Raw genomic sequence first — 27,228 nt, 5'->3', positions numbered from 1 at the left:
TGGAAAACAGCACGGAGGTTCCTCAAAATGTTGAAAATAGAACTGCCCTATGACCCAGCAATTGCACTACTGGGTATTTACCCTAAAGATACAAACGTAGTGATCCAAAGGGGCACATGCACCCGAATGTTTATAGCAGCAATGTCCACAATAGCCAAACTATGGAAAGAACCTAGATGTCCATCCACAGATGAATGGATCAAGAAGATGTGGTATATATACACAATGGAATACTATGCAGCCATCAAAAGAAATGAAATCTTGCCATTTGCAACAACATGGATGGAACTAGAGCGTATCATGCTTAGTGAAATAAGTCAAGCAGAGAAAGACAACTATCATATGATCTCCCTGATATGAGGAAGTGGTGATGCAACATGGGGGCTTAAGTGTGTAGGAGAAGAATCAATGAAACAAGATGGGATTGGGAGGGAGACAAATCATAAGTGACTTTTTTTTTTTTTAAAGATTTTATTTATTTATTTGACAGAGAGAGATCACAGGTAGGAAGAGAGGCAGGCAGAGAGAGAGAGGAGGAAGCAGGCTCCCTGCTGAGTAGAGAGCCCGATGCGGGACTCGATCCCAGGACCCTGAGATCATGACCTGAGCCGAAGGCAGTGGCCTTAACCCACTGAGCCACCCAGGCGCCCTCATAAGTGACTCTTTATCTTACAAAACAAACTGAGGGTTGCTGGGGGGAGGGGGGTTGGGAGAAGGGGGTGAGGTTATGGACATTGAGTGCTGTGAAGTGTGTAAACTTGGCGATTCACAGACCTGTACCCCTGGGGATAATAATATATGTTTATTTAAAAAAAAATAAAAAAAAACAAACAAACTGTATTATTGAAAAGTTTTAACATAAGCCAAAGAAAGACAGACTAGGATAACAAACCCCATGCACTTATCATTCATCCCTGATCACCAACAACCATGGACAGTCCTACCCATCCAGACCATCCACATCTTGCATTATGCATAAGCAAGTCTAAGTCATTACATAATTTCATTCATAAATGTTTTTCTTTGTATCTCTAAAAAATAAGAACTTAAAAAAAACCGCACAATACCATTACATCTGAAAATAAACAGTAATTCTTAGCACCATCAAGGAACTAGTATTCAAAATTCCAAAAGTATCACAAAGTCTTAACATTTTGGTAGTTTTTTAAAAAATTAGCCTCTAAATAAGAATCATACATTATAATTGTTTACTATATCTTTCTAAGTCTCTTCTTACTCTGTATGTTAACCCTCCATCTCTCTCTTTTCTTCCTTTGTAAATTTATTTGTTGAAAAAATCTGGTTGTTTATTTTATAGTTTCCTGCAATGTAAATCTTGCTGATTATGTCCCTGTCTTGTCATTTACCATATTTTTAAAAACTATGTATTTCCTTTAAAGTGATCTAGATTCTAGAGATCTGATTGCATTCATGAACATCATTTTTTTTTTTTTTTAATGGGTGAGTAATTTCCTACCAGTGGAACATTTCTGGAGCTTCTGGTAGTTTTCAGTATCCATCACTATAAACCATGTTGGGATAAACATTTTGTGTATAAATCCTTGCCAGACTTCAAGTTATTTTCTAGAAGTAGAATTACAGAGCCAAAGAGTATGCAGATTTTCAGAGTTTGTGATATGTACAGCCCCCTTACATTAAAAAATCTTGAATCAATTTATAATCCTCCCTGTAGGGTATGAGAAAACCACACTCAGTCTGTGGGGGCTGATATTACTATTCCCATCTGATAGATGAGGAAACTGAGGCTCAGGGATTGTGAAGTACTAGCCTAGTCAGGAGAGATATGATATCCTAAGGTCTTCTGACTCCTGATAGGAGTGTTCTTCCCATAAAATACACTCTTGCTTTAGTGAGGTATGAGTTATTGTTGTTGTTGTTTTTCGGGGTGGGTGGGGAGGAGCAGAGGGAGAAGGAGAGAGAGAATGTTAAGCAGGGTATGAAGCCTGATGTAGGGTTTGAATTTCACAACCCTGAGATCATGATCTGGACAGAAACCAAGAGTTGGAGGCTTAACAGACCGAGCCACCCAGGCGCCCTGAGGTATGAGTTTTTTAAACAAGAATGGAAAATATTTTCTCAGACCATTCCTGAGACTAATAATGACCACACAAAACTTCAAAACCACCTAGTTTTGAGATGAAAACGGCTTAACTGGATTTCCTGTACTGATCTTGAAATAGCCAGAAAGGAGGAAAGACTTCTAGAATGAATGAAGCAGCACAGAAAAATCAAACCAAACCATAATGAACACCATTGAGTGGGTGGTCCTTTCTGAGCAAGGCCTCCTTTGGTTACTGAGGGCCATCAATGGTGCCTACTGAGTCTGACCAATGTTTTTCTAAACTTCCTTGGTCCTGAATCTCTGCTCTGGCAATCTTTAGATGATTTGCCCATGAAGACAGTGAAACTAAATGGCTCTGAAGGATCAGTGCAGAAAAATTCATTTTGCCAACTTCACAGTTTTGAGGGAAGAATGTTGAATCTTCCAATGGATGTTGGGATCAGCAGCAACATATCTTTTACACTAACTGCTAGCCTGAAATTATAATGTTGAGACTGTTACCCATATACTAGATGTAAAAACTTTAACATGGACTTCTTAGAATATACATCCTGGAAGAGAGGCTGCTGTGAATGCTCCAGAGAAATGGGCCTCTCCATTTATTTTACCATTTGAAATTAAAAACGAGTCCCTCTGCAGCTTTTGCCACTGGAATGTGTAAGCTGCAAGATTATCTATCTCTTCTTCTTTGCCCACCCTTGTTCAGCTACCCACTTTTGCCCCAACTGAAATGTCCGAAGGGTTCTATTTCTGAACTAGGTTTAGTAAACTCATGCTTTTCCATGGTTTCAACTATCCTCGATATGTCAACAACTCCCAATTCTCTATCTTTGGGTCTACTGATTTTCTGGACTTCTTTCCAGAAGTTCATGGATATGTTCAAACAAAAGCTCATCAACTCTTCTCCTGAAATCTGCCAACATTGTCTAATTGAATATCACCAATTCATCCTATGAATGATGCAAGAGATGTGGGGGATAGCTATTTGTAATCATGCATTAATCCACTCAATTATTTCTAATATATATAGATTATTATTAACATATTGATAATATTATTATTATTATTTCTGATAATATATAATTTCTAAATATGATACTGATGCTAACCTCAAGGACCTCTTAGAGACTGACACCTTATAATTTCTATAAGAGGGATGTTCAAAGTAATACTACAGTTTAGCAGGAATACCTAATTTTGGCTCAATGGGTCAGGTTATTTGGAGGTCTTCAAGTCTTTAAATGTATTCCCCAGTATTCTGGAGGTTGAGAGACAGAATTTGGGTCACATATTTTTGAGGGGCAGAGATCTAGCCAATGTAGTGTGTTCCAGCAGCAGTGAGCTCCTGGATGGAACAATATGAATGGTTAAACACAATTCATGATACAGCAGCTCTTGATTTTGATAGAAATAGCAGCTTTTCAGTTTTGCAGTGCTCTTCTAGGAGTCATTTCCAGAGATCTAGTCTACAACCTGCTATTTCAGTCCTTGTAACAATTTGGTAAGCACATAACTCCATGTATTAAATTCTTTCTGCTTAAAATAGTTTTGATGGTTTGTTTCCTACAAATGAATTCTGATTATAACAAAGGCCAATAAACAATATTCACCCTCACTAGTGATAAACACAATGTACATGAAGATGACACAAAATGCCATTTCACACATCAGACTGGTAATTCGTAAGTGTGCTAACATAAAACAGTGATAAAGATATGGGGAAATGGAACTGTTATCCTTTGCTGATGAGAAGTGAAGTTTGTATACTTATTTTTGGAGAACAATTTGGCATTACTTAGTAAAGTTAAACATGCATTTATCATTGTATTCATAAATTCACATTATAAACATGTAAACTCAAGAAACTCCCATTTAGGTGCAAGAAAAGAGTTCTACAAGGATGTTCACTACATCATTTCTTGAAATGCTGAAGAAGTAAAAATTACTGTCCTCAGGTGGAAAATGGATAAGGAAACTGTGAATCTATACATTTAAAAGAATCTGTAGAGCAGTTAAAATGAATTAATCAGATGTATATGCATTAACATAAATAAATCTCAACAACATGTTGGGTGAAAAAAGAAGTAGACAAAACAGTATGATGGCATTTATGCAAATCTTAAATACATGAAATAATAGAAGGTAGATAATGTACTTTATGGATATCTATTTGATCTTTAAATACAGATGTACAAATAATTTATACATATGTTTACAAAAACATACACGTACATATTTTTATAGACTGCTTATATATAAAACATACATACACACACACATATATATATTATAAAACCATGCATGGGAATGACATACACAAACTAAAATAGTGATTTAGCTCCTGAGAGGGAGTAAGGGGAAAAGCATGAAGATGGGAAGTTAGCTGCATCTGCGACATTTGGTTTTCTTATCAATAAGAAAAAAAAATCTAAAGCAATATAAAAAAATGTCATCAGTTACTGAAAAATGTTATCAGTTGGTACTTAGGTGTTAGGTGTATGAGACTTTTAATGTGCTCTTGAATTTGGTTTGCTAGTATTTTGTTGAGAATGTTTCCATCTACCTTTGTTAGGGATATTGGGCTGTAGTTCTCGTCTTGTAATTTGTTTTCTGGCTTTGGGTAATGCTGGCCTTGTAAAATGAGTTTGGCAGTGTTCCCTTTTCTTCAGCTTGTCTTGGAACAGTCTGAGAAGGATTGGCATTAATTCTTTAAGTGTTGGTAGAATTCGCCAGTGAAACCATCTGGTCCTGAGCTTTTTTCTGTTGTGTTTTTGATTATTGATTCAATCTTCTTACTCAATACGAGTCTGTGCAGATTTTCTATTTTTTTTTAATGATATATGGTCTTGGTACTTGTATTTTGTAAGCTTTACTCACTTCTTCTATGTTGTCCAAATTGTTGGCATATAATTGTTCATAATAGTCTCCTATGATCCTTAGTATTTCTATGATATCAGGTATAATATCTCCTCTTTCATGTATAATTATATTTCAGTCCACTCTCTTCTTGGCTGGTCTAGCCAAGAAGGTATTAAAGGTATTGCTAATCTTTTCTATTCCTATTCTTTTTTTCTCATTTATTTCTCCTTTAATCTTTATTATTTCCTTCCTTCTACTATCTTTGGGCTTCGGTTGTTCTTTTTCTAGTTTCTTGAGATGTAAAATTAGGTTGTTTATTTGAGATCACTGTTGTTTCTTGAAATATGTGTCTATCAATATAAAATTCCATTTTAGAACTGCTTTTTGCTGTGTAGTGTAAGGTTTGGCTTGTTGTGCTTCCATTTTCATTTGTCTTAAAAATATTAAAAATTTCTTCTTTTGATCTACTGATTGTTCAGGACTGTGCTGTTTAATTTTCAGCTTTCCTCCCATTACCATTTTCTAGTTTCATACCATTGTGGTAGGAAAAGATACCCGATAAAATTTCTATGTTCTTAAATTTGTTGAGACTTGTTTTGTGACATAATATATGATCCATCCAAGAAAATGTTCCATGTGCACTTGAGAAGAATATATATTCTGCTGCTGTTGGATAGAATGTTCTATGTATATTAGGTCCTTTGGTCTATAGTGTTTAAATCTGCTCTTTCCTTATTGATTCTCTGTGTGGAATATCTGTCTATTGTTGGGAGTGGGTTATTAAAGTTAATAACTATTATCAAATTATTGTTTATTTCTTTTAGTTCTATTAGTATTTGTTTTATATATTTAGGTGCTCCAGAGTTGGGTACATAAATATTTATCACTTTGTAACTTTTTAGTAGACTGACCCCTTCATCATTATACAATGACCCTCTTTGTCTCTTTTTAGGTTAAAATCTATTTTGTTTGATATAAATACAGCTACCCCTGCTTTCTCTTAGTTGCCATTTCCTTGAAATATCTCTTTCCATCCCTTCACTCTATGTATGTCCTTAATGCTAAAATGAGTCTCTTATAGGAAGCATATTGTTGGATCTTGTTATTTCCTCCATTCAGCCACTCTATGTGCTTTGATTAGAGAATTTAATCCAATTACACCATTAGTAATTATTTATTAGTAAGGACTTACTATTTTGCTGTTTTTTGATTGTTTTTATACTTTCCTTATTCTTTGCTTTTCTTGCTGTTTTCCTTTGTGATCTGATGACTCTTTGTGGTGGTGTGATTTTCCTTTGTAGTTACCAAGAGTCTTAAATAAAATATATTTATTACATCTTACTTTAAGCAGATTAAGTTTGACAGCATATAGAACCTTTATGCTTTTACTTTTACTTCTTCCCTGCTCACATTTTAGGTTAATGATGTGATTTTTTATATTTTAATTTATATTTTTTATAATTTATATTTTATAAATATTTATAAATATTTATAATATTTATATTTTAAAAATATAAAAGATATTTATTATATTATATAATGTATATTTTTATAATTTATATATTTTATATTATATTGATATAATAATTTATATTTTTAATATGTGTTTATCCAATAACAGATTGCTGTAGTTATGGTTAATTTCAATATATTTGATTTTTAACCTGTAAACTAGGGTTTTAAGTGAATTGTGCACCACCATTACAGTATCAGACATTCAGACTTTGCCTATATGTTTGCTATTTCCAGTGACTATTACATGTCCATGTGTTTTTGTTGTTATCCTCCTTTTGTTTTAGCTTGAAGAGTACCCTTTAGCATTTCTTGTAAGGCAGGTCTAATGGTGGTGAACTTTTTCAGCTTTTGTTTATTTGGGAAAGTATTTTTTCCCTATTTCTGAAGGACAGCATTACCAGGTACAGTATTCTTGGTTGGCTGTTCTTTCTTGCCATATTTTGAAAGGTGGTGCCTTGATGTTGGGCAGGGCTGCAGGCTGCACTCTAGGTAGGCTAGGTAGGCTGCTGTACTCTGATGTTGGGCAAGTTTGCCAGCTGGGTTCTCTGGTTGTGAGGGGTTCCCAGCTATATCTCATAGTTGGATGGGGCTATAGGCTATGCTTTGAGGTTTCTCAGGGTCACTGTTCAGGCTTCCTGTTTATGTGTGGGGCAAGAAACCATGATCAACAGTTGGGTAGAGATGCTGGCTTGGCTACCTGCCTATGCACAGCTGTTGGATGGGCTTCATGGCTTCCTGGGTTCTTTGGCTGGTTGAGACCCGAGGTAATGCTGAGCAGCTGGGCAGGGATGTCAATTTGCTCCCCTGCCTGGGTGGGACTCTAGAACAGGCTCTACAGCCAGTACAACCTGGTGACTAAGGAACCAAATCAGGGAGAACTGCTAACCAAGCTCCTTGTCCAGATGGGACTATTGGTTTATGTCTATGAATGGGCAGAAATCCTATCTGAGATTTCTGCTCAGGAATGCAGTCCACCAGGATTTGAGAGCTGATTGCTGTCAATCCCCCCGACCCCCCATCGTATGATAGCCCTACAGATTCCCCCAGTGATTCTCATGAGGCAAAACCCAAGTGGGCCTCTGAGGGAGTGTCCCAGTGCCCCAGGGGAGCTGGATGTTCACTCTGGGATCTCTTTTTGCACTGGACAAACTATAGGCTTAGCAGAACCCTCTCAGTGTATGTAGCACTGTGCCAGTCTGCGGGAGGGGTAATGCAGTCAGAGTGTTAGCTCTTCCTTTTACCCTTATAATGCAGTTCTTCTTGGTCCCTGTTGTTCAGGGAGGTTTACTTCAGCCTCACCCACCCTCAATTTCTGATATTTTCACAATGGCATCTTATCTACAGATAGTTGTTAGCTGGTCTTCCTGTGAGGGGAACTGCAGTTGGCAGGAACCTATGTTGCCATTTGGTCAGTGACACAGTCAGCTCTACAGCAGAGAACTAAGGTCTTGTAAATAGGGACCTACCCCAAGGAACTAGTACTGCTCCAAATAAGCAGAGGCATTACCTATGGCCCTGTGCTACCACTTTCATAGTAGGATGGTTGGTAATGTTTTAGTACATTCCATCCACATCTCAGCAAAGTTCTGAAGGTGGGATTGACAGCAATCTGAAGGCTTAAAGTCCAAGATCAAAGGGCTGACAATGTTGGGCTCCTCTGAGGACTCTCTTTGGTTTTTAGATGTCTGCCCTTTTGCTGCCTCTCCACAGTTGTCCCTCTGTACATGTACCTAGTATTCTTAAAGTATGAAGGCTCAATTGGGTCCACTCTCTTCTTGGCTAGTCTAGCTAAAGGTTTGTCCATTTGAAGGTTTGTTAATCTTTTCTATCATTTTCCTATTCTTTTTTTCATTTATTTCTGTTTTAACCTTTATTATTTCCTTCCTTTTACTATCTTTGAGCTTAGGTTGTTCTTTTTCAAGTTCCTTGAGATGTAAAATTAGGTTGTTTATTTAAGATCACTGTTGTTTCTTGATATATGTATCCATCAATTGGCTCAATTGAGTTGCTGTATAAATATTGTATAAACCTATGATTACTTATAGGTAATCTTTGGGTAGGTCAATTTGGCAATATGGACAAAAAACTTTAATGCATATTCTTTTGACCTAGAAATTCTACTCCTTAGCATTTATTTTAAGAAAACAATCAGTTTGACTTATTTCACTCAGCATAATCTCCTCCAGTCCCATCCATGTTGATACAAAAGTTGGGTATTCATCCTTTCTGATGGATGCATAATACTCCATTGTATATATGGACCATATCTTCTTTATCCATTCTTCTGTTGAAGGGTATCTTGGTTCTTTCCACAGTTTGGCGGCTGTGGCTATTGCTGCTATGAACATCGAGGTACAGATGGCCCTTCTTTTCACTACATCTATATCTTTGGGGTAAATACCCAGTAGTACAATTGCAGGGTCATAGGGTAGCTCTGTTTTTCATTTCTTAAGGAATCTCTACACTGTTTTCCAAAGTGGCTGCACCGACTTGCATTCCTACCACCAGTGTAAGAGGATTTCATTTACTTATGGAGCATAAGAAATAACACGGAGGATACTGGGAGAAGGAGAGAAGAAGTGAGTTGGGGGAAACTGGAGGGGGAGATGAACCATGAGAGACTCTGGACTCTGAGAAACAAACTGAGGGTTTTGGAGGGGAGAAGACTGGGGGGTTGGGTGAGCCTGGTGATGGGTATTAAGAAGGGCACATATTGCATGGAGCACTGGGTGTGGTGCATAAACAATGAACCTTGGAACAGTGAAAAAAATAAATTAAATTAAAAAATATAAATTATAAATAAAACAAGCTCATTAATAAAATTCAATAAAATAAATTCAAATAAAATAAAATAAAATAAAATAAAATCTCACCTGTACATAATCAACTAAAAACAAAGAAAACAAAACAATCAGTTGTAGGGAAAGGTGAGTGTACAAAGTTGTTCTTCATAGTGGTATCTGTAGTAAAAAAACTAGAATAAACCTATATGAGTAATAATAGGTTACTTGAAGCAAATCATTGCTATATAATAAAATACTGGGAAAGCCAGTAAAAAGTAATTTGCAAGTTCCTATTGATTTAGAAAAATAAATAAAAACATGATAAATAATATGTACATGTATTACAGTATTTTTAAAATAAAAAAAAAAACACATGTCTGTATATCAAAACCAACCCAGTGATTATCTTTGGGTGGAAGGAATTGAGGTAATTTTTGTGTGTTTATAAAAATACCCATTGTTCTCTTCTGTGTTTTCCAAATTGTTTTTCTCATTGAGCACAGAGTAGTTTTATAATTAGGAAAAAGAAGTTATTTTGAAAAGGAGAAATGAGAGAGAAATAGCCAAACTATCTGCTATTGCAAGAGAACCTGCACATTTAAAGACACAAGCAGTAGAGTGAAGGTGGTAAATCTGAGAGAGAGTGACAAGGAGAATCAATAAGTAGTAAAGACTGACTTGAATGTTGGTTTGGTAAAGGAGTCTCTGTGAAGAGTCTGACAATGCTTAGATTGTGGGCTTAAGTAATTGAATGGGATACTGGTGCCACTGACAAGTACAGAGGACACAGGAAAAGGAGTTCCTCTGGGTGGAAAGATTATGTATTCAGTTTTGAATTTGGGGAGACTGATGTGCCTATGCTACCTCCTTGTATGTGGCTAGGGTTTGTTGGCTAGCAAAATGCTAAACACAGTTTTATAACTTCTTGAATAGATGCCTTACATTTAATAACTTTTGATTCCAAAAGACTGGTTTCAGTGACTTGGACTCATCTATTTGCCTTTTGGTTGTACTGTTTCATTTTCCTGTTTTGAGAGATAAATATAAAAATTTAATTGGATACGATGAAAAGAATTGTGTGGCAACAAAAGACTTTAAAGAGCCAAAGCAACCCTGTAAAAGAAGAACAAAGATGGAGGCATCACCTCCTGATTTTGAACTATAATACAAAGCTGAGGTAACCAAAACAGTATGGTACCAGCACAAAGACAATTCTGTCCCATTGGTCTATACGAATGGGACAGAATTGAGAACCCAGAAATAAACCCATGCATCTGTAGTGCACAAATATCTGACAAGGGAGCCAAGAACACTCAATGGGAAAGGACAGTCTCTTCAATAAATGGTGCTGGAAAAACTGGATAATCACTTGCAGAAGAATGAAATTGGACCCCTATCTTTCACCACTCACAAAAATGAAATTGAGATGGATTAAAGACTTAAACACTTAAGTATTTACGACCTCCTGAAACCATTTAGCTCCTAGAAGGAAACACAGGGAAAAAAAACTCCTTGCAGTGGACTTGGTAATTTTTTTTTTGTCATATGATACCAAAAGCATAAGCAACAGAAACAAAGATAAAGATGTGGGGCTACACCAAACTTAAAAGCTCCTGCATAACAAAAGAAACAAACAACAAAATGAAAAGGCAACCTACTGAATGGAAGGAAATATTTGCAAACTATGTATCAGATAAAGGGTCAATATCCAACATACATAAGGAACTCCTACAACTCAATAGTAAAAACACAAATAATCTGATTAAAAAGTGGGCAAAGGGGGTGCCTGGGTGGCTCAGTAGGTTAAAGCCTCTGCCTTCGGCTCAGGTCATTATCCCAGAGTCCTGGGATCGAGCCCCGCATCAGGCTCTTTGCTCAGCGGCGAGCCTGCTTCCCCTTCTCTCTCTATCTGCCTGCCTATCTGCCTACTTGTGATTTCTCTGTGAAATAAATAAATAAAATCTTAAAAAAAAAAAGTGGGCAAAGGACTTGAATAGACAGTTTTCCAAAGAATATAGAGATGGCCAACAAGTACAGGAAAAGATGCTCAACCTCACTGATGATCAGGGAAATGCAAACTAAAACCACAATGAGATACCACATTGTACTTCTAGGAATGGCTATTATCAAAAAGACAAGAGACAATTTTGGCAAGGATGTCGAGAAAAGTGGACCCTTGTACACTTTTAGTGGGAATGTGTATTTGTATGGTCACTATGGAAAACAGTAAGGAGGTTCCTCAAAAAACTGAGAATAGAACTACTATATGATCCATCAATTCTACTTCTATGTATATATCTGAGAGAAATGAATCACCATCTCAAAGAGATATCTGGACTCTCACGTTCACTGCAGCATTACTGATAGCAGCCAACACACGGAAACAACTCTATGTGTCTATCAGAGGATGAATGGATAAAGAAAATGTGGTGTGTGAGTGTCTGTGTGTGTGTATAATGGAATATTATCCACACTTGATCTTAGCCAAAAGGTCAAGAAGTGATAATGGAATATTATCCAAAAAAGGAAGGAAATCCTGCCATTTGCAACAACATGGATGGACCCAGAAGACATGTTAAGTCTATGCTTAGTAAAATAAGTTAGATGGTAAAAGACATATACTGTATGATGTCTCTTATATGTAGAATCTAAAAAAGCTGAACTCCTAAAAATAGAGAATAGAATGGTGGTTACTAAGGCCCGGGCCCAGGGAAAATGAGATGTTGGTCAAAGGGTACGAGGGTAGAAACTTCCATTTCTAAGATGAATACGTTTTGGAGATGCAAAGGCGACTATAGTTAACAGTACTATATCATGTACTTGAATGTTGCTAAGAGAGTAGCTTTTAAATGTTTCACCACACATATAAAAGGTAATCAATCATGTGAGGTGATAGAGGTGTTAACTAATCTTATTGTGGTAATTATTTTGCAGTATATTTGTATCAAACCATCACAATGTACATCTTAAACTTATACAATGTTATATGTCAATCATATCTGAAGAAAGTTGGAAAACAGAATTGTGGAGCTTCAGGGTTGGTCCATTTCCTGAATAAATTTCAAATCAGTATTTTTTAAAAATGCAATCTGCTTCTATCCTACAAACAATACTGCTTTCATAGAACTGTGCTAAACACTGTCACTGCCAATATTTTCACTTTCTAGAAAGAAGTTCTGATTTTTGACAGCCAAACAGTAATATTTGGATATTCTGTTAAAGGTCTTTTTTTAAAATTTATTTTTTATTTATTTTCAGCAAAAGAGTATTCATTATTTTTGCACCACACCCAGTGCTCCATGCAATCCGTGCCCTCTATAATACCCACCACCTGGCACCCCGACCTCCCACCCCCCGCCCCTTCAAAACCTTCAGATTGTTTTTCAGAGTCCATAGTCTCTCATGGTTCACCTCCCCTTCCAATTACCCCCAACTTCCTTCTCTTCTCTATCTCCCCATGTCCTCCATGCTATTTGTTATGCTCCACAAATAAGTGAAACCATATGATAATTGACTCTCTCTGCGTGACTTATTTCATTCAGCATAATCTCTTCGAGTCCTGTCTATGTTGCTACAAAAGCTGGGTATTTGTCCTTTCTGATGGAGGCATAATACTCCATAGTGTATATGGACCACATCTTCCTTATCCATTCGTCCATTGAAGGCCATCTTGTTAAAGGTCCTTTTATTTGTTTTGTATCCCAGGAACTTGTATGGCGTCTGGCACCAAGTGCTACAGGTGACCATTGCATGAACTGATAAATATTTCTGAGACGTCCTTAGATCTAGACTGCACCATATAAAATAATGACAATAAATCCTGGTATTACCATCTTTGTTAGAAATCCTCTTGCTTCTTTTCTCCCAGATGAGAAGAAGGAGGAGCCATGTGTCAGGGTGCTGTGCTCTGCTCTAGCTCTATTTCTAGAGCACAAGCCAGAGAATAGCACTAAAGACTGTGCTCGAACTTTCTCTGCCCAGCTTTACAACTCTACAGATATATAAACTGAAAAAAACTCCCAGGTTATGGCAGGGACTGGAGTGAGATTTCTAGTTATTATATCTGAGGTGGTGAGAAAGCAAGCATGGAAAGAATTAGACATGTTCTGTTTGCTTCATTAGGCAGATCTAAACTACAGTTTGTGGTTCTGCACATAGCCATCATGAAGTCAACTAACAATGCATTATATGTAAGAAAAGAACCTTCACCAAAAGTGATTCAAGTCAGAGATAAGGAGTGGCAGAGTTTTGTCTAAAGGACTGTGATTGTCCATTATCCATTTGAAGATACATGAGATTTGGTTTGGCAGATTATTTTTTTCCCCAATACCTTCCTCATTAAGGAACGATCTGGGAACCATGATAATATATGTGAAAACGTATGTATTTTCTCCTGGAAAGTCCATTAGAATTACACTGAAGCCTTTGGCTGATCCTTCTACCTCATCACAGCTGAGGCATGGACAAGAATGCAGGGTTGCTGTATCACACGGCAGCCCAAAGGAGAATGCTGGAACAGAATGGCATGTATTAGCAGAGACGCTGTAGGTTCTACAGTGACCTAAGGAGGTGGGGAAATTGAAGGGGATCAAGAAACTGAAAGGTCAGGGAGGATGAAAGTCAAGTGCTATAAGATAAATGGTTGTGAACCCAAAGAGCCTAGTACTTTCTAGAATAAATATGCTTGGGGAAAGAGGACAGGTAAATGGAAGGGAAAAGTGAACAAAATAATCAAGGGTAAGAAAAAGACTGAATGAAACAACTGTTCACAAGAAACCACCACAGAAAAACCAGAGGAAATTTATAAATTCTTTTGAGACAAATGTAGAAGAGGACATTCTCTTTTAACCTATTAACCTACCATAAGCTTCAGAGCAATAAACTGCATGGATTTTGGAAACCAGAGATCTGTGCTGATCACAGAAAAGTTACTGATAGGTGGGGCAAGAAACTGTTTAACACCAAATGGAACCCTACTGGGAAATTAAATGCCCTGCCTGATTCAAGATTCCTGAGGGAAAAAGAGTTCAGATGTCAGAATAGGAGGAAATTTCCCTGGAGAAGAGGTGACCTTAGGAGTGAACAAGGGTTGACCTTGAGCAGGTGTCAGAAATTGCTACGTTTGTGTAGTGGAAAGCACACAAGTTTTAGGAATCTAGCTAGACCTGAGTTTTGATCTCAAATCTCCTACCTACTTTTTATATTTATTTATTACATAAACTTAGGCAAAGCACTTAAGCTCTCTGGCAATTTCCCCACCTACAAAGTCTGAATTAGAAATCCTACACCTATAGGGCTGCAAAGCTTCTATTACAATATGTTTACATAATGAGTGCTCCATAAATAATAGCTATTATTGTTTTAAGTCTGAACCAAGTTTAAAACCAGAGATGACCTGAAATAAGGGAGTTCTTAGAAATTCTTGAGTTGGGAAATAGTTGACAGAAAGAAAGTTATAAAAGCTTAGACACTACATATTCTAATATCAAGTATCTAAATATCAAGAATGACAGATGAGTTCTAACTGTATTGCTTTTCATTAACAGGACTTTTCTTCTCTGTGTTACAAAATGTAGTGTATTTTCCACCAAGAATTTATGGATGGTGTTGTGAGAACCAATGCCTTCACATGGGCACTGAGATTTAAATAATTTTAGTATTTTTTTTTAAAGAAGAAGAAAGTTTGAAGAAATGTAGCAATTTTACCTGATGAGGTCCTGAACTCGACTGTTAAAAGCATCACTTTGTGAAGGTTTGTTTTTCATTTCCTGTGTTGATATTTTTGGTGTAGCTGGCTGGCTGTTTCCATCTGGTCGATTGGCAATCAGGCAGCTAAAAACCACAGCACTGACTTTGAGAAGTCCAGTTGTCAAACCTTCAAAAACTTGCTTATTTGTATTTCTTCCCAAAATAGCATTATTTTCATCTGGAACATACACCTAGATGGAAAAAATACAGTAATTATATATCAGTAAAACCACCAGAAACGGACAGAGATAATTTGGAACCTTTCTGGAATCACAAGTAATTTTGAAATTGTAGAGGTGGCTAGTTAAATGTTCAGGTATTGGTTTTGACGTTATGTTGCTGAGTTCAGGTCTCAGCTTTGTCCTTGCGAGTTGAGCGACCCTGGCCAGGTTAATACTTCCAAGCTTCATTTTCTCATTTATAAAACAGGGACAACGACAGTGCCTATATCTTAGAGTTCTTGTGAGGATTAAGTATAAAATGCTTAGTTCATGCCTATGTATATATTAAGTACTCAATAAATATTGTTTATTCAATTGAATAAATTATTTTTAAAATTTGTATGAGCCCGGAAAATGAACTAATGGGTAAACTGACAGCAGCATTGTTTTCTTGAATTGAATTCTTTTCTTTCATTGAATTCTAAAAATATCTAATCTAAATTTCTTTATTAAAGTGAAATTTGTATTTTTTTTTATCACAAAATGGCAAAACAGCTTTTCCTCTAATATATAGGGTCATATTTGGCCATCTTTGTGTATAGTTTACAGGAAGTAACATGGTTAAAAGTGGGACTAGGAGTTAGAACCTGGGCTTGGGTTTTGACTCTGAAGCTATATGGTATTAGACAAGTTCCTTAACTTTTCTGTGTCTCAGTTTCTTCAGTTGTGAAATGAGGATAATCATAATCATAGCAGTAAATCAACCTGTGTAAATTCTTAGAACAATGTGTTGGCACATAGGTAAGCCCCACAGACATGTTATCTGCTAGTACAACTGCTAATCTTACTATGATTCCTCCTATTACTAGGAGTAAATACTACTGTGTATGAACATCAGCTGTCACAAAGAAGGATGACTTAAGAAGTACAATGGCTAGATACATAATTGCCAGGCTAGGAGCTCTGTGTCCTTGTTCTGCAATTGGCTACTTAAAGGCTCACTCTTCCCAAGAAGAAGAGGAGCTGCCTCCTGAAGGCCTTACTACCAAGAAAGGGGCTGAGGCAGTAAGCTAAGGATGGGAAGAAAGGAGGTATGGACTTGGAATCAGATGGTACTATATTCAAGATCCAGTTTTTCTTCAGCAGATTATAGGACTTTAATAATTTTACATTTCTGAGACTTGGTTTCTATATCTGCCTACCTGCTGAGACTACTATAAAGTTCAAATAAATGATGAAGGGGAAAACACCTGGCAAATGATGACACTTTACAAATGCACTTACTTAGTAACAATCACCCTCTGCTTATCCTCACTCTATACCTGCACCAGTTCTATCAGAAGACAGAGGAACAAATAATCACTTGGATTAAAAAAGAAAAGGATCTTTATAAACACAAGCAAATGTTTCTTCCATTCCTTTTGTTGTTAATTAGACATTTCATGAAAATCACTTCACTGAGACTAGCCTGTTATAAGACTGTTGACCATAAGTTATCTCTGACTACTGAGCCATTCTGAAGCCCAAGGATTTAGAATTTTTCTGCAGTATGTACTCCAGTTAACTGATGAAAGTTCCCTTTGAAATTCTATAGCAGTTATAAAACAGTCACACAAAGCTTTTCAGATTGTGACTAGTGTAACCTAGACTGTCCCAATTCAGAAGGTGGTATATGATGAATGGAGTTTGAAACTATTAAAGGTCAGAAAGAGCAGGTTATGGTGCAGTGAAACACTCCTCAAAAATATCAGTGGCTTCAAACATAAAGCTTTATTTTTCATTCACATGACATGTCCATGTCAGGCTGCCTGAAACTCTGCATCCCTATTGTCCTTACTCGGGAGCCCAGGTGACAAAGCAACTATCATTTCTAGCAACAATGACCCAAAGAACTTTCTAAGATGATCAAAGTGTTCAGTCTATACTGTCTATATCTGCACTAGTCACAAGTGGCTTTTTTGAGCACTGGAAATGTGGTTAATGTGACCCAGGGACTGAATTTTTAATTTTAACTAATTTTAATTTGAATAGTCCAATAAATTAATTTATCAGGGACAGTACAAGGCACTGCAGGTCACAGTGGCAGAGAAGAAAAAAAGATCTCTGCAAGGTCCTATATCAACATTTAATGCAGTATCTGAAAGTGACACCATTTTTGCTCACCTTATTGGCTAGAACTAATCACATAGTCCAACCCAACCATAAGGGAGCCAAGAAATGTCATCCTACTATGTACTTGGAAAGAGAGAAATAGAATATTTGGTTTGCAGTACTACTGACTGCGTGGTATTGTTTCTTCCATTATGACTATACATATATTATTCACAGTTAAGCTATTTATCATATGATGACTATATTTACTTTCTTATACAAGCTTTTTGTTTAGTTGGGTAACTTTTTAAAAAGATTTTTATTTATTTATTTGACAGACAGATCACAAGTAGGCAGAGAGAGAGAGGAGGAAGCAGGCTCCCCACTGAGCAGAGAACCCGATACAGGGCTCGATCTCAGGACCCCGGGATCATGACCTGAGCCAAAGGCAGAGGCTTTAACCCACTAAGCCGCCCAGGTGCCCCTCGGTAACTTTTTTTGTATGCTGAATTTCCTATTTACCTATTATTAATGCATTGTCAACCTTTCTGGCTGAATTGGAATTTCCTCTCAAGTTCAGATGCATCAGGAATTATTGGTTCTTTTTAGCTCTCTCAGTGGAGACATTCTCCTGAACCCTACCACACCCCCTGCACTAACCTGGCCTGCTTGCTCTGTACTGTATGACTCTCATTTTGAGACTGTCTTTTATCTTCATCTTAAGAATTCCTCCCACGCCTTCCCAGGTTAGATTCCCTTTATTTCTTGGATTCCTCTTTTTCTTCTCATTCTCTCATTTTGTTGAGGAATATATTGCAACAACTTCCTAAGAAAGGGTGCAGCACTGGGTGTTATACACAATTAATGAATCACCAAAAGCTAATCATGTACTGTATGCTGGTTAATAATAATAATTTAAAAAATGGTACATGGAAAGAAAAATTTTGAGACCCGTGTGTCTGTAAATATCTTTCTTTCATCCTTATACTTGAATGATAGTTTGGCTGAATAGAGAATTCTTGGTTGGAACTAACTTTCCTTTGGAGTTTTGAAAGACAGCTCCCTTCTTTCCAACTTCAAGCACTGTTGTTAAGAGGTCCAATCTAATTCCTAATGTTTTTGTACATAGTCTGTTTCATCCTTTCTCAGAACTTATAGGAACTTCTTATCTCTGATTTCCTGTATAGGTCCTTCTTCATTGTGTGTGTGTAAAAACTCAGTTGTCCATTTTTTTTTTAAAGATTTTATTTATTTATTTATTTGACAGGTAGAGATCACAAGTAGGCAGAGAGGCAGGCAGAGAGAGAGAGAGAGGGAAGGAGGCTCACCACTGGGCAGAGAGCCCGATATGGGGCTCGATCCCAGGACCCCAAGATCATGACCTGAGCCGAAGGCAGCGGCCCAACCCACTGAGCCACCCAGGCGCCCCCTCAGTTGTCTTTTTAATCTGAAAACTTCATGTTTCACTTATGGGGAAATTTCTTGCATTATTTCTTTGCTAATTTCCTCCCATTCATTTTCTCTGTTGGACTCTGGTCCTGAACTGAGCCTGTAACTTTCTAGTATTTTGTTTTCTCCTGCTTTTTATCCTTTGTTTTTTATCTTACTTCTTAGATCACCTAACTTTATTTTCCAGTCCTCCTTCTCAGTTTTTCATCTACTATATTTCTAATTTTCAGGAGATTTCTTTTTTTAAAGATTTATTTATTTCCGAGAGAGAGAAAGAGCACCATGTGGAGGGAGAGTGAGAGGGAGGGGGAGAGAGAGAATCTCAAGCAGACTCTGCACTGAGCATGGAGCCCCACAAGGGGCTCAATCCTACTACCCCGGGAGAGATCATGTCCTGAGCAGAAACCAAGAGTTGGATACTTAACTGACTGAGCCACCCAGATGTCTCTAATTTTAGGTGCTCTTTTTGGCTCCATATATGTTTTGTTTTTATAGTTTTTTGTTCTACGGATACAATATTTCTCATCTCCGTGAGATTACACTTTTTAAAGATTTTTATTTTGTTTCCTACATGGTCTCTATCTCCTCTGAGTTCTTTCTCTGTACTTTATATTTTAAGCTTTCCTTACATATGTGGTCATGTGGGACATTCTGTTCATACTCAAGACTGATAAACAGACAGATTAGTGTATCACAAACTTGATCCAGTCACAAGCTAGATACAAATTCTGTGTGAAGGGCTTCAGTTTGGATGACTAAACAGATACCTAGCTTTTCCACTGTGGGAATCCCAAATATTAGTATTTATATATCAGTTCTTCCAGGAGAGTTAGTTTCATAAGAATGAAATCCTGTATCTTCCAAGCCTGGAGTACATAAGATGGGCTGCCCATTTTTGCACAGATTCATAGAATTCTGAAGAAGGCTGAGAGGCTCATTATTTAAGGAATAGTTTTTCACTTAATAATTTTTTTAAAAGATTTTATTTATTTGACAGAGATCACAAGTAGGCAGAGAGGCAGGCAGAGAGAGGGAGAAGCAGGCTCCCTGCTGAGCAGAGAGCCTGAAGTGGAGCTCGATCTCAGGACCCTGGGATCATGACCTGAGCTGAAGGCAGAGGCTTAACCCACTGAGCCACCCAGGCACCCAATCATTTTGTTTTTGTATGACTTTTTGTGGCTGTAGATGGTGTCCCCATGCCTGGAGTAACCTTGGTTCAAACTCTTTTTTCTTCTGCCACAGTTGTGGGAAGGAGGCACTTGGCTGTACACAAGGCAGATGAAATCTAGGACATTTAAACTGCCTCTTATTTAGACTGTCAATCAATTAGACTTTATAGCCCCACTTTCAACCTCATTTTCTGATAATCCTGTTGACTTTAATTCTTGAGCCTTTTGGGGTTCTACGGAACAAATTTTCTTCTGGCGTTTTTCTTCCTGCTAAATTAGGTTTTAGCTTTTAGATAACCATCTTTCAACTATCTCCTTTCCAGATTAAAACATATTTGCATTCCTTTTCTTCCCATTCTGTTTTTGAGGATTCAGGCCTATATCTACTTACTGTAATATTAGTGGGCCTCCGGCAGAGGAAATGTAACTTGTGTGTTCAAATTGGCCACATTTTAAAATTAACTCAATAAATCCACCAAAAACACAACTTTTTCTTTTATACACTACAGAGAGAATATGAGAAATACATTTCTGGGTAATGTAAAGGTTTTTCATCATCACAAATTTTCATAATCCTTTCTTTTCAAGAAACCTGTACTGATTTCCTTCAAGTATTTCAAATAAAACACTATGCATGTATATTTGGCAATCTTTCACTAAATCAGAAGTACTTTATCCACTACTGCATCTTTAAAGACTATAGTTGAGAATTAAGGAAAAATGTAAAAAATCTGAAATACCAAAATTAATGTCATTTATTTAATCACTTGCTTATCTGGCATTTGCATATCTACTACATAAATGGCCAAGGGATCAGAGTGATGCTCTGTTGACCTTAAGGGTCATTCAGAGCCTGCAGACTTTGATTTTACAAAAATCTGTAACAAACTGTGGTTTTATGGTTTATAGAAGAACAGAAAGAACAATATAAAAGAGAAAAGCGGTGACCGTTTTAGAAGCAGGTAGTAGCAAAATGTGACACCAGTTCTGGAAACACAAAAAAGGACATATATGAGTGAAAAAAGGCACTTTATTGTGAGACTCAGTTATTACTAAGACTTGCTCATTTTTATTTCTTCTGATATTATTACTTACTACATATAACTAGCTTATGCTCAAAATGACAACCTAAAGATAACCCCCCAAAAGGGGGGCTGAATTATGAGTCACACTCACTGGGAGGGGATAAGAGAAGAAAGGATGAAGATTAACATCTATGAGGTTTTTCTACTAAGCCAAAAATGCTTAAGCATTTTTCTTATATCATCACATTTAATTTTTACAAATAAATAATTCAAGTTCAGAGATATCAAGGACATGCTAGTTAATGGAAGGTCTGGGACTTGAACCTGAATTTATGAGACTTTAAAGCCCATGTGCTTTCTCTTACCCCCTGCAGATTTCCTCTCATTGGGCATCTCTTTTACTGAGGAATCTGTAGAAACTCTGTCTTTGGTGGAGGGAAGCAACAATTGGTCATGGGCCAAACATTGTTTTTCTGATGTCTCTTCCATTAAAAAAAAAAGAAGAAGAAGAAAAATTCTTTTAGACCTTCATTTTGGCCAAAGGGCAAGAAAATATATTTAAGGGTTGATGGGATAATTCTGGGTTAAATGTACTAATCTCATTATTCAGAAACTGTCAATGTGGTTTGAGCGTGAAATGTCACTTCTTCATCAGCCCCAAGAAAATAAGCTCAGTATAATGTAAATCAGATATATTTTTATGATATTCTTATGTTCTTTGTCCACTGCTGACAACTTTTGATTTTCTATTTCATTGGGGCTTTCTACTTGATTTTAGAAACACCACTTGGCAGTTTCTCATAAACACAAATTGAAAAACTTCTCTAACAATCTGGCAGTTAGATGAAGAACGCTTGTGGCCTGCAGGAGCCAGCCTTCCCTTATTAGGCTTGCTGCACTGAATCCTGGGATTTCAGACCTAGGTCTAAAGGCCCTCACTGTACTGAACAGTATTTTACTTTCTCCCCATAATTTTCTAGTTTCCAACAGTCTAAGTTAGTCTGACATTCAGTTCAGTCCTCATCATATTTTCCCATAGAATTCTGTGCATGTATATCTGTGTTTTTTTTTTTTCATTAGTATTGATCACTTCACTGCTGAGAACAGAGTTTTCTTTTGTCTTTTTTTTGTCTTATCAGGACATTTTATTCAAATGGTCACAAAAAAATTCCTTATCCTTCTATATAGATTTTTCTTTTGCTGGTTTTAAATAATTTAACAGCAATGCTTTAATAAGAAACCAATGTTTCATCTATGAAAGAGTTTTTTCTTTTTATGATTTTATTTATTTACTCATGAGAGACGGGAGCGGGGGGAGGGAGGCTGAGGCACAGGGAAGAGCAGGCTCCCTGTGGAGCTGGGAGCCTGATGCGGGGTTCGATTCCAAGACTCTGGGATCACGACCTGAGCCAAAGGCAGACGCTTAACCAACTGAACCACCCAGGCACCCATAGGAAAGAATTTCAGGATGTGAGGGTGATCTGGCTGCGACATCTGCCACCCCACTGATCACCAGGGTTGATTTGGCTGGTCCGGCTGGCTAGGTGGGTGTCCCCTTTCTCCCTCACTGGTCCATGTACAACTGTCCCAAAGCTGCGTGCTTGGTGGAAGAGGAGCACCTTCCCCCATAGAGGAAGATCATTCTTCCGTCAAGGGTACAGAGCAGCTGCGCTCCCCAGCCAGGACCTCCAAACAAGCTCTCAAGGAAAGAATTTCAAAATTGCCTAAATTAAGGTAAGGAGGGGCTTATCTTTAGTGAGACAAAAGATTCTTTCTCCTCTTTAAAAATGAGATTCGATAAAAAGAAACTTGCAGAAGGTATCTATACTGTAAGGATAATGTATTCAATTCTCTATACTGTTGTCTTTTGTCTACTTGGATATCATCTTTACTTGCCAGAGGTAAAATAATTCATTAGCAGTCTGCTCTTTGGGACACTTAGTAGATGAAAGGCACACATCGAGTTCTCATACATGTTTATAGACCAACACTGGAGTCTGAACTAACTTCCAGCACAGTTGTTTGGCCAAGAGCACACTGCAGGTTGAGGACCCTGTCCTTTAGGAAAGGTGTGCTAGCAAAATCTTCCCCACCCCCCTGCTCACTGCCCTGATCTACTGCACACCTGGCTTACCTGAATCTGGAACACATTCCATCCTGGGGTGGGTGGTCTGTGAAGGGCAGGGGAAGGTTACTTTCCCAGCATGCAGCAGTGCTTGTAACTACCACCTGCTGTTATGCACCAGGTCTGGCCTGGGAAAAAACAGAGCTATGTAGCTTTTGGCTCTTCTAAATCTGTCACTTCTGAGGCAGAAATCTAAAACCACAACTTTCTCCAATGGATGAAAGGTATTTCCTTTAGTATATTTCTTCAGAATACACTGGTGTGGCCATTATCTTATAGTTGCAAATTAAAAATTGATTTCATGTATATATTCTTACTGCAAAATGTCCCCTTCCTCTCAAAATATATTTGACCTTTGTAAAGTCTGCAGATATTTCATATAGTTTTAGATCTAGAAAGAACCTCACAATCAATTTTTTTCTTTTACTTTATATTTGAGGAAACCATGGTCCAGAGGAGGAGACTTTCCTGAGGATAAAGAAATCATCAGGGTTGGAATAAGTACTGTGCTGCTTCTCTAAACCTGCTCCAAGGAGAAATTCAATATTTTTAGGACCAAGCCCTGAGGCAAAGAGTTTTAGTAAAATTAAATTAGAAGTCATTATCACTTTTAAAAGGCAAATTCACATTCTTTATCCACCACTATCTCATACTACCAAAATTGTTCCAAAAACTTTCTACATTCTTTTTCAAAATACAGGAGGATGCTTTTCTTAGTAGTACAAATCCATCCTTCTGTAACGTGATTCCAAGAGAGAGAGAGAAAATTAACTTGGTAATCCAGTGGTAATTCTATCCAACTTATATTTAGTATTGTGAAGTTGGGTTTATGTATTTTTAAGTTGTATAGTGTATTTGTTCACAATGGTCAGTATATGAATTAAGTTCACTGAGAACCACTAGGAGATTGTTTAGAAATAAAGGCTTAGCTCAAGAACCAAGAAAAATCTCAAATAAACAACCTAACCTTATACTTTTTTTTTTTTTTTAAGATTTATTTATTTATTTGACAGAGAGAGAGAAACAGTGAGAGAGGGAACACAAGCAGGGGGGGCGGAGAGGGAGAAGCACACTTCCCATTGAGCAGGGAGCCTGATGTGGGGCTCAATCCCAGGACCCTGGGACCATGACCTGAGCCAAAGGCATATGCTTAAGGACTGAGCCACCCAGGCGCCCCCCAAACCTTAAACTTAAAGGAGCTAGGAAAAGAACAACAAATGAAGCCTAAGGCCAGTAGAAGGAAGGAAATAAAAAGATCAGAGCAGTAATAAATAAAAGAGAAGCTAAAAAACAAAAACAAAAACAAAAACTAATAGAAAAAAAATCAATGAAACTAGGAGAGGTTCTTTGAAAAATTAATAAAAATGATAAACCTCTAGCTAGACTTATCAAAAAGAAAAGAGAAAGGACCCAAATAAATGAAATCACAATGGAGAAAGGAGAAATAACAACCAACACCACAGAAATACAAGCAATTATAAGAGAATATTATGAAGAACTAACTATATGCCAACAAATTTGGACAACCTGAAAGAAATGTATAAAAGCTCCTAATAAAGAAAAGTCTAGGACCAGATGGCTCCAGGTGAATTCTACCAAACACTTAAAGAAGAATTCATATCCATTCTTTTCAAACTACTCCCCAAAATAGAAAAGGATGGAAAACTTCCAAATTCATTCTATAAGGCCAGCATTACTCTGATACAAACCAGGTACAGACTCCGCTAAAATAAAAGAACCAAAAGCCAACATCCCTGATGAACATGGATGCAAAAATCCTCACTAAAATACTAGAAAACTGAACCCATTAATACAGTAAAAGACTCATTCACCATGATCAAGGGGGACTTATTATTCAATACTGACCAATCAATCAACATGACACACCACATTAATGAAAGAAAGGATAAGAACCTTATGATTACTTCATGCGATGCAGAAAAAGCATTTGACAAAATACAACATCCACTTATGATAAAAACCCTCAACAAAGTAGGTTTAGAGAGAATACCTCAACATACTTCAACATAATAAAGGCCTTATATGAAAAATCCACAGCTAATATCCTCCTCAATGAGGAAAAACTGAGAGCTTTGCCTCTATGGTCAGGAACAAGACAGGGATGTCCACCCCCACCACTGTTATTTAACTAGTACTGGAGGTCCTAGACACAGCAATCAGAAAATGAAGTGAAATAAAAGGCATCTAAATTGGCAAGGAAGAAGTAAAACTTTCACTATTTGCAGAGACATGCTACTCTATATAGAAGTCCTGAAAGACTCCACCAAAAAAACTGCTAGAATTGATTCACAAATCCAGTAAAGTCGCATGATACAAAACCAATGTACAGAAATCTTGCATTTCTATATACCAACAATGAAGCATCAGAAAGAGAAAGAATCAATCCATTCACAATTGCAACAAAACTAGTAAGATACCTAGGAATAGACCTAGGCAAAGAGGTCAAAGACCTGTACTCTGAAAACTATAAACACTGACAAAAGAAATTAAGATGACACAAAAAAATGGGAAAACTGTCCATGCTCATGGATTGGAAGAACAAATATTGTTCTTTGCTACCCAAACAATCCACACATTTAATGTATAAATCTTTTTTTTAAGATTTTATTTATTTATTTGACAGACGGAGATCACAAGCAGGCAGAGAGGCAGACAGAGAGAGAGGAGGAAGCAGGCTCTCCGCTGAGCAGAGAGCCCCATGTGGGGCTCGATCCCAGGACTCTGAGATCATGACCTGAGCCGAAGGCAGTGGCTTAACCCACTGAGCCACCCAGGCGCCCCCACACATTTAATGTAATCCCTATTAAAATACCAAAGGATTTTTCATAGAGCTGGAACAAACAATCCTGAAATCCTAAATGATCCTAGAATAAAAGACCCTGAATAGCCAAAGCAACTGTGGAAAAGCAAAGCAAAGCTGGAGGCATCACAATTCTGGTTCCAAGTTATATTACAAAACCACAGTGATCAAGACAGTACGGTACTGGCACAAAAACAGACATACAGATTAATGCATTAACATAGAAATTCCAGAAACAAACCCACGACTATATGGTCAATTATTCTTCAACTAAGTAGGAAAGATTCTCCAATGGAAAATGACAGTCTCCTTAGCAAATGATGTTGGGAAAACGAGAACAATGCAAAAGAATGAAACTGGACCACTTTCTTACATCAGACACAAAAATAAATTCAAAATGGCTAATGACCTAAATGTGAGACCTGAAACCATAAAATCCTAGAGGACAACATAGGCAGTAACCTCTTTGACATCAGCCACAGCAACTTCTTTCTAGATATGTCTCCTGAGCCTAGGAGGTAAAAAGCAAAAATAAACTATTGTGACTTCATGAAAATAAAAAGCTCTGCACAGGAAAAGGAAGCAATCAACAAAACTAAAAGGCAACTTACAGAATGGGAGAAGATATTTGCAAATGACATATTCAATAAAGGGTTTCCAAAAATATAAAGAACTTACAAAACACCAAAAACCAAAACAATTAAAAAATGGGCAGAAGACATGAACAGACATTTCTCCAAAGAGAACATACAGATGGCCAACAGACATGGAAAGATGTTCTACATCACTCATCATCAGGGAAATGCAAATTAAAACTACAATGAGCTATCACCTCACACCTGTCAGAATGGCTAAAATCAACAACACAAGAATCAATAGGTGTTAGTGAGGACATGGAAAAAGGAGAACCCTCTTACACTGGTGGTGGGAATGCAAACTGGTACAGCCAGTCTGAAAAACAGTATGGCATTTCCTCAAAAAGTTAAAGGAACTACCTTTTGACCTAGCAATTGTACTATGAGGTATTTACTGAAATAATACAAAATACTAATTCAAAGGGATACATGCACCCTGATGTACAATAGCCAAATTATGGAAACAGCCCAAGTGCCCATCAACTGATGAATGGCTAAAGATGAGGTATATGTATACAATGGAATATTACTCAGCTATAAAAGAATGAAATCTTGCCATTTACAATGATAGGAATGGATCAAGAGGGTATAATGCTAAGTACAATAAGTCAGAGAAATAACATTTGATTTCATTCATAAATGGAATTTAAGGAACAAAACTAATAAGCTAAGGGGAAAAAAGAACAGAGAAGGCGGCAAACCAAGAAAAAGAATTTTAAGTATAGAGAACAAACTGGTGGTTACCAGACTGGAGGTGGGTGGGG

The 27,228-nt window shown here is 37.2% G+C and overlaps 1 protein-coding gene across 2 annotated transcripts in view; it reads right to left on the bottom strand.

Annotated features, from left to right (window-relative positions):
• SCAPER (S-phase cyclin A associated protein in the ER) overlaps nt 1-27,228 on the bottom strand; it is a 524,869-nt gene that overhangs the window by 69,341 nt on the left and 428,300 nt on the right. For both annotated transcript variants that reach the window (XM_082735980.1, XM_082735981.1), the window contains exon 26: nt 14,947-15,179. In XM_082735980.1, coding sequence (XP_082592106.1) covers nt 14,947-15,179 — 233 coding nt within the window. The remainder of the gene's footprint in view (nt 1-14,946; nt 15,180-27,228) is intronic.

Source organism: Mustela nivalis, assembly GCF_964662115.1.
Source record: "Mustela nivalis genome assembly, chromosome: 6".
In the NCBI taxonomy this organism is placed as follows: domain Eukaryota; kingdom Metazoa; phylum Chordata; class Mammalia; order Carnivora; family Mustelidae; genus Mustela; species Mustela nivalis.
Note: the sequence above shows the minus strand (reverse complement) of the source record. Positions and strands in the feature narration are given on the sequence as shown.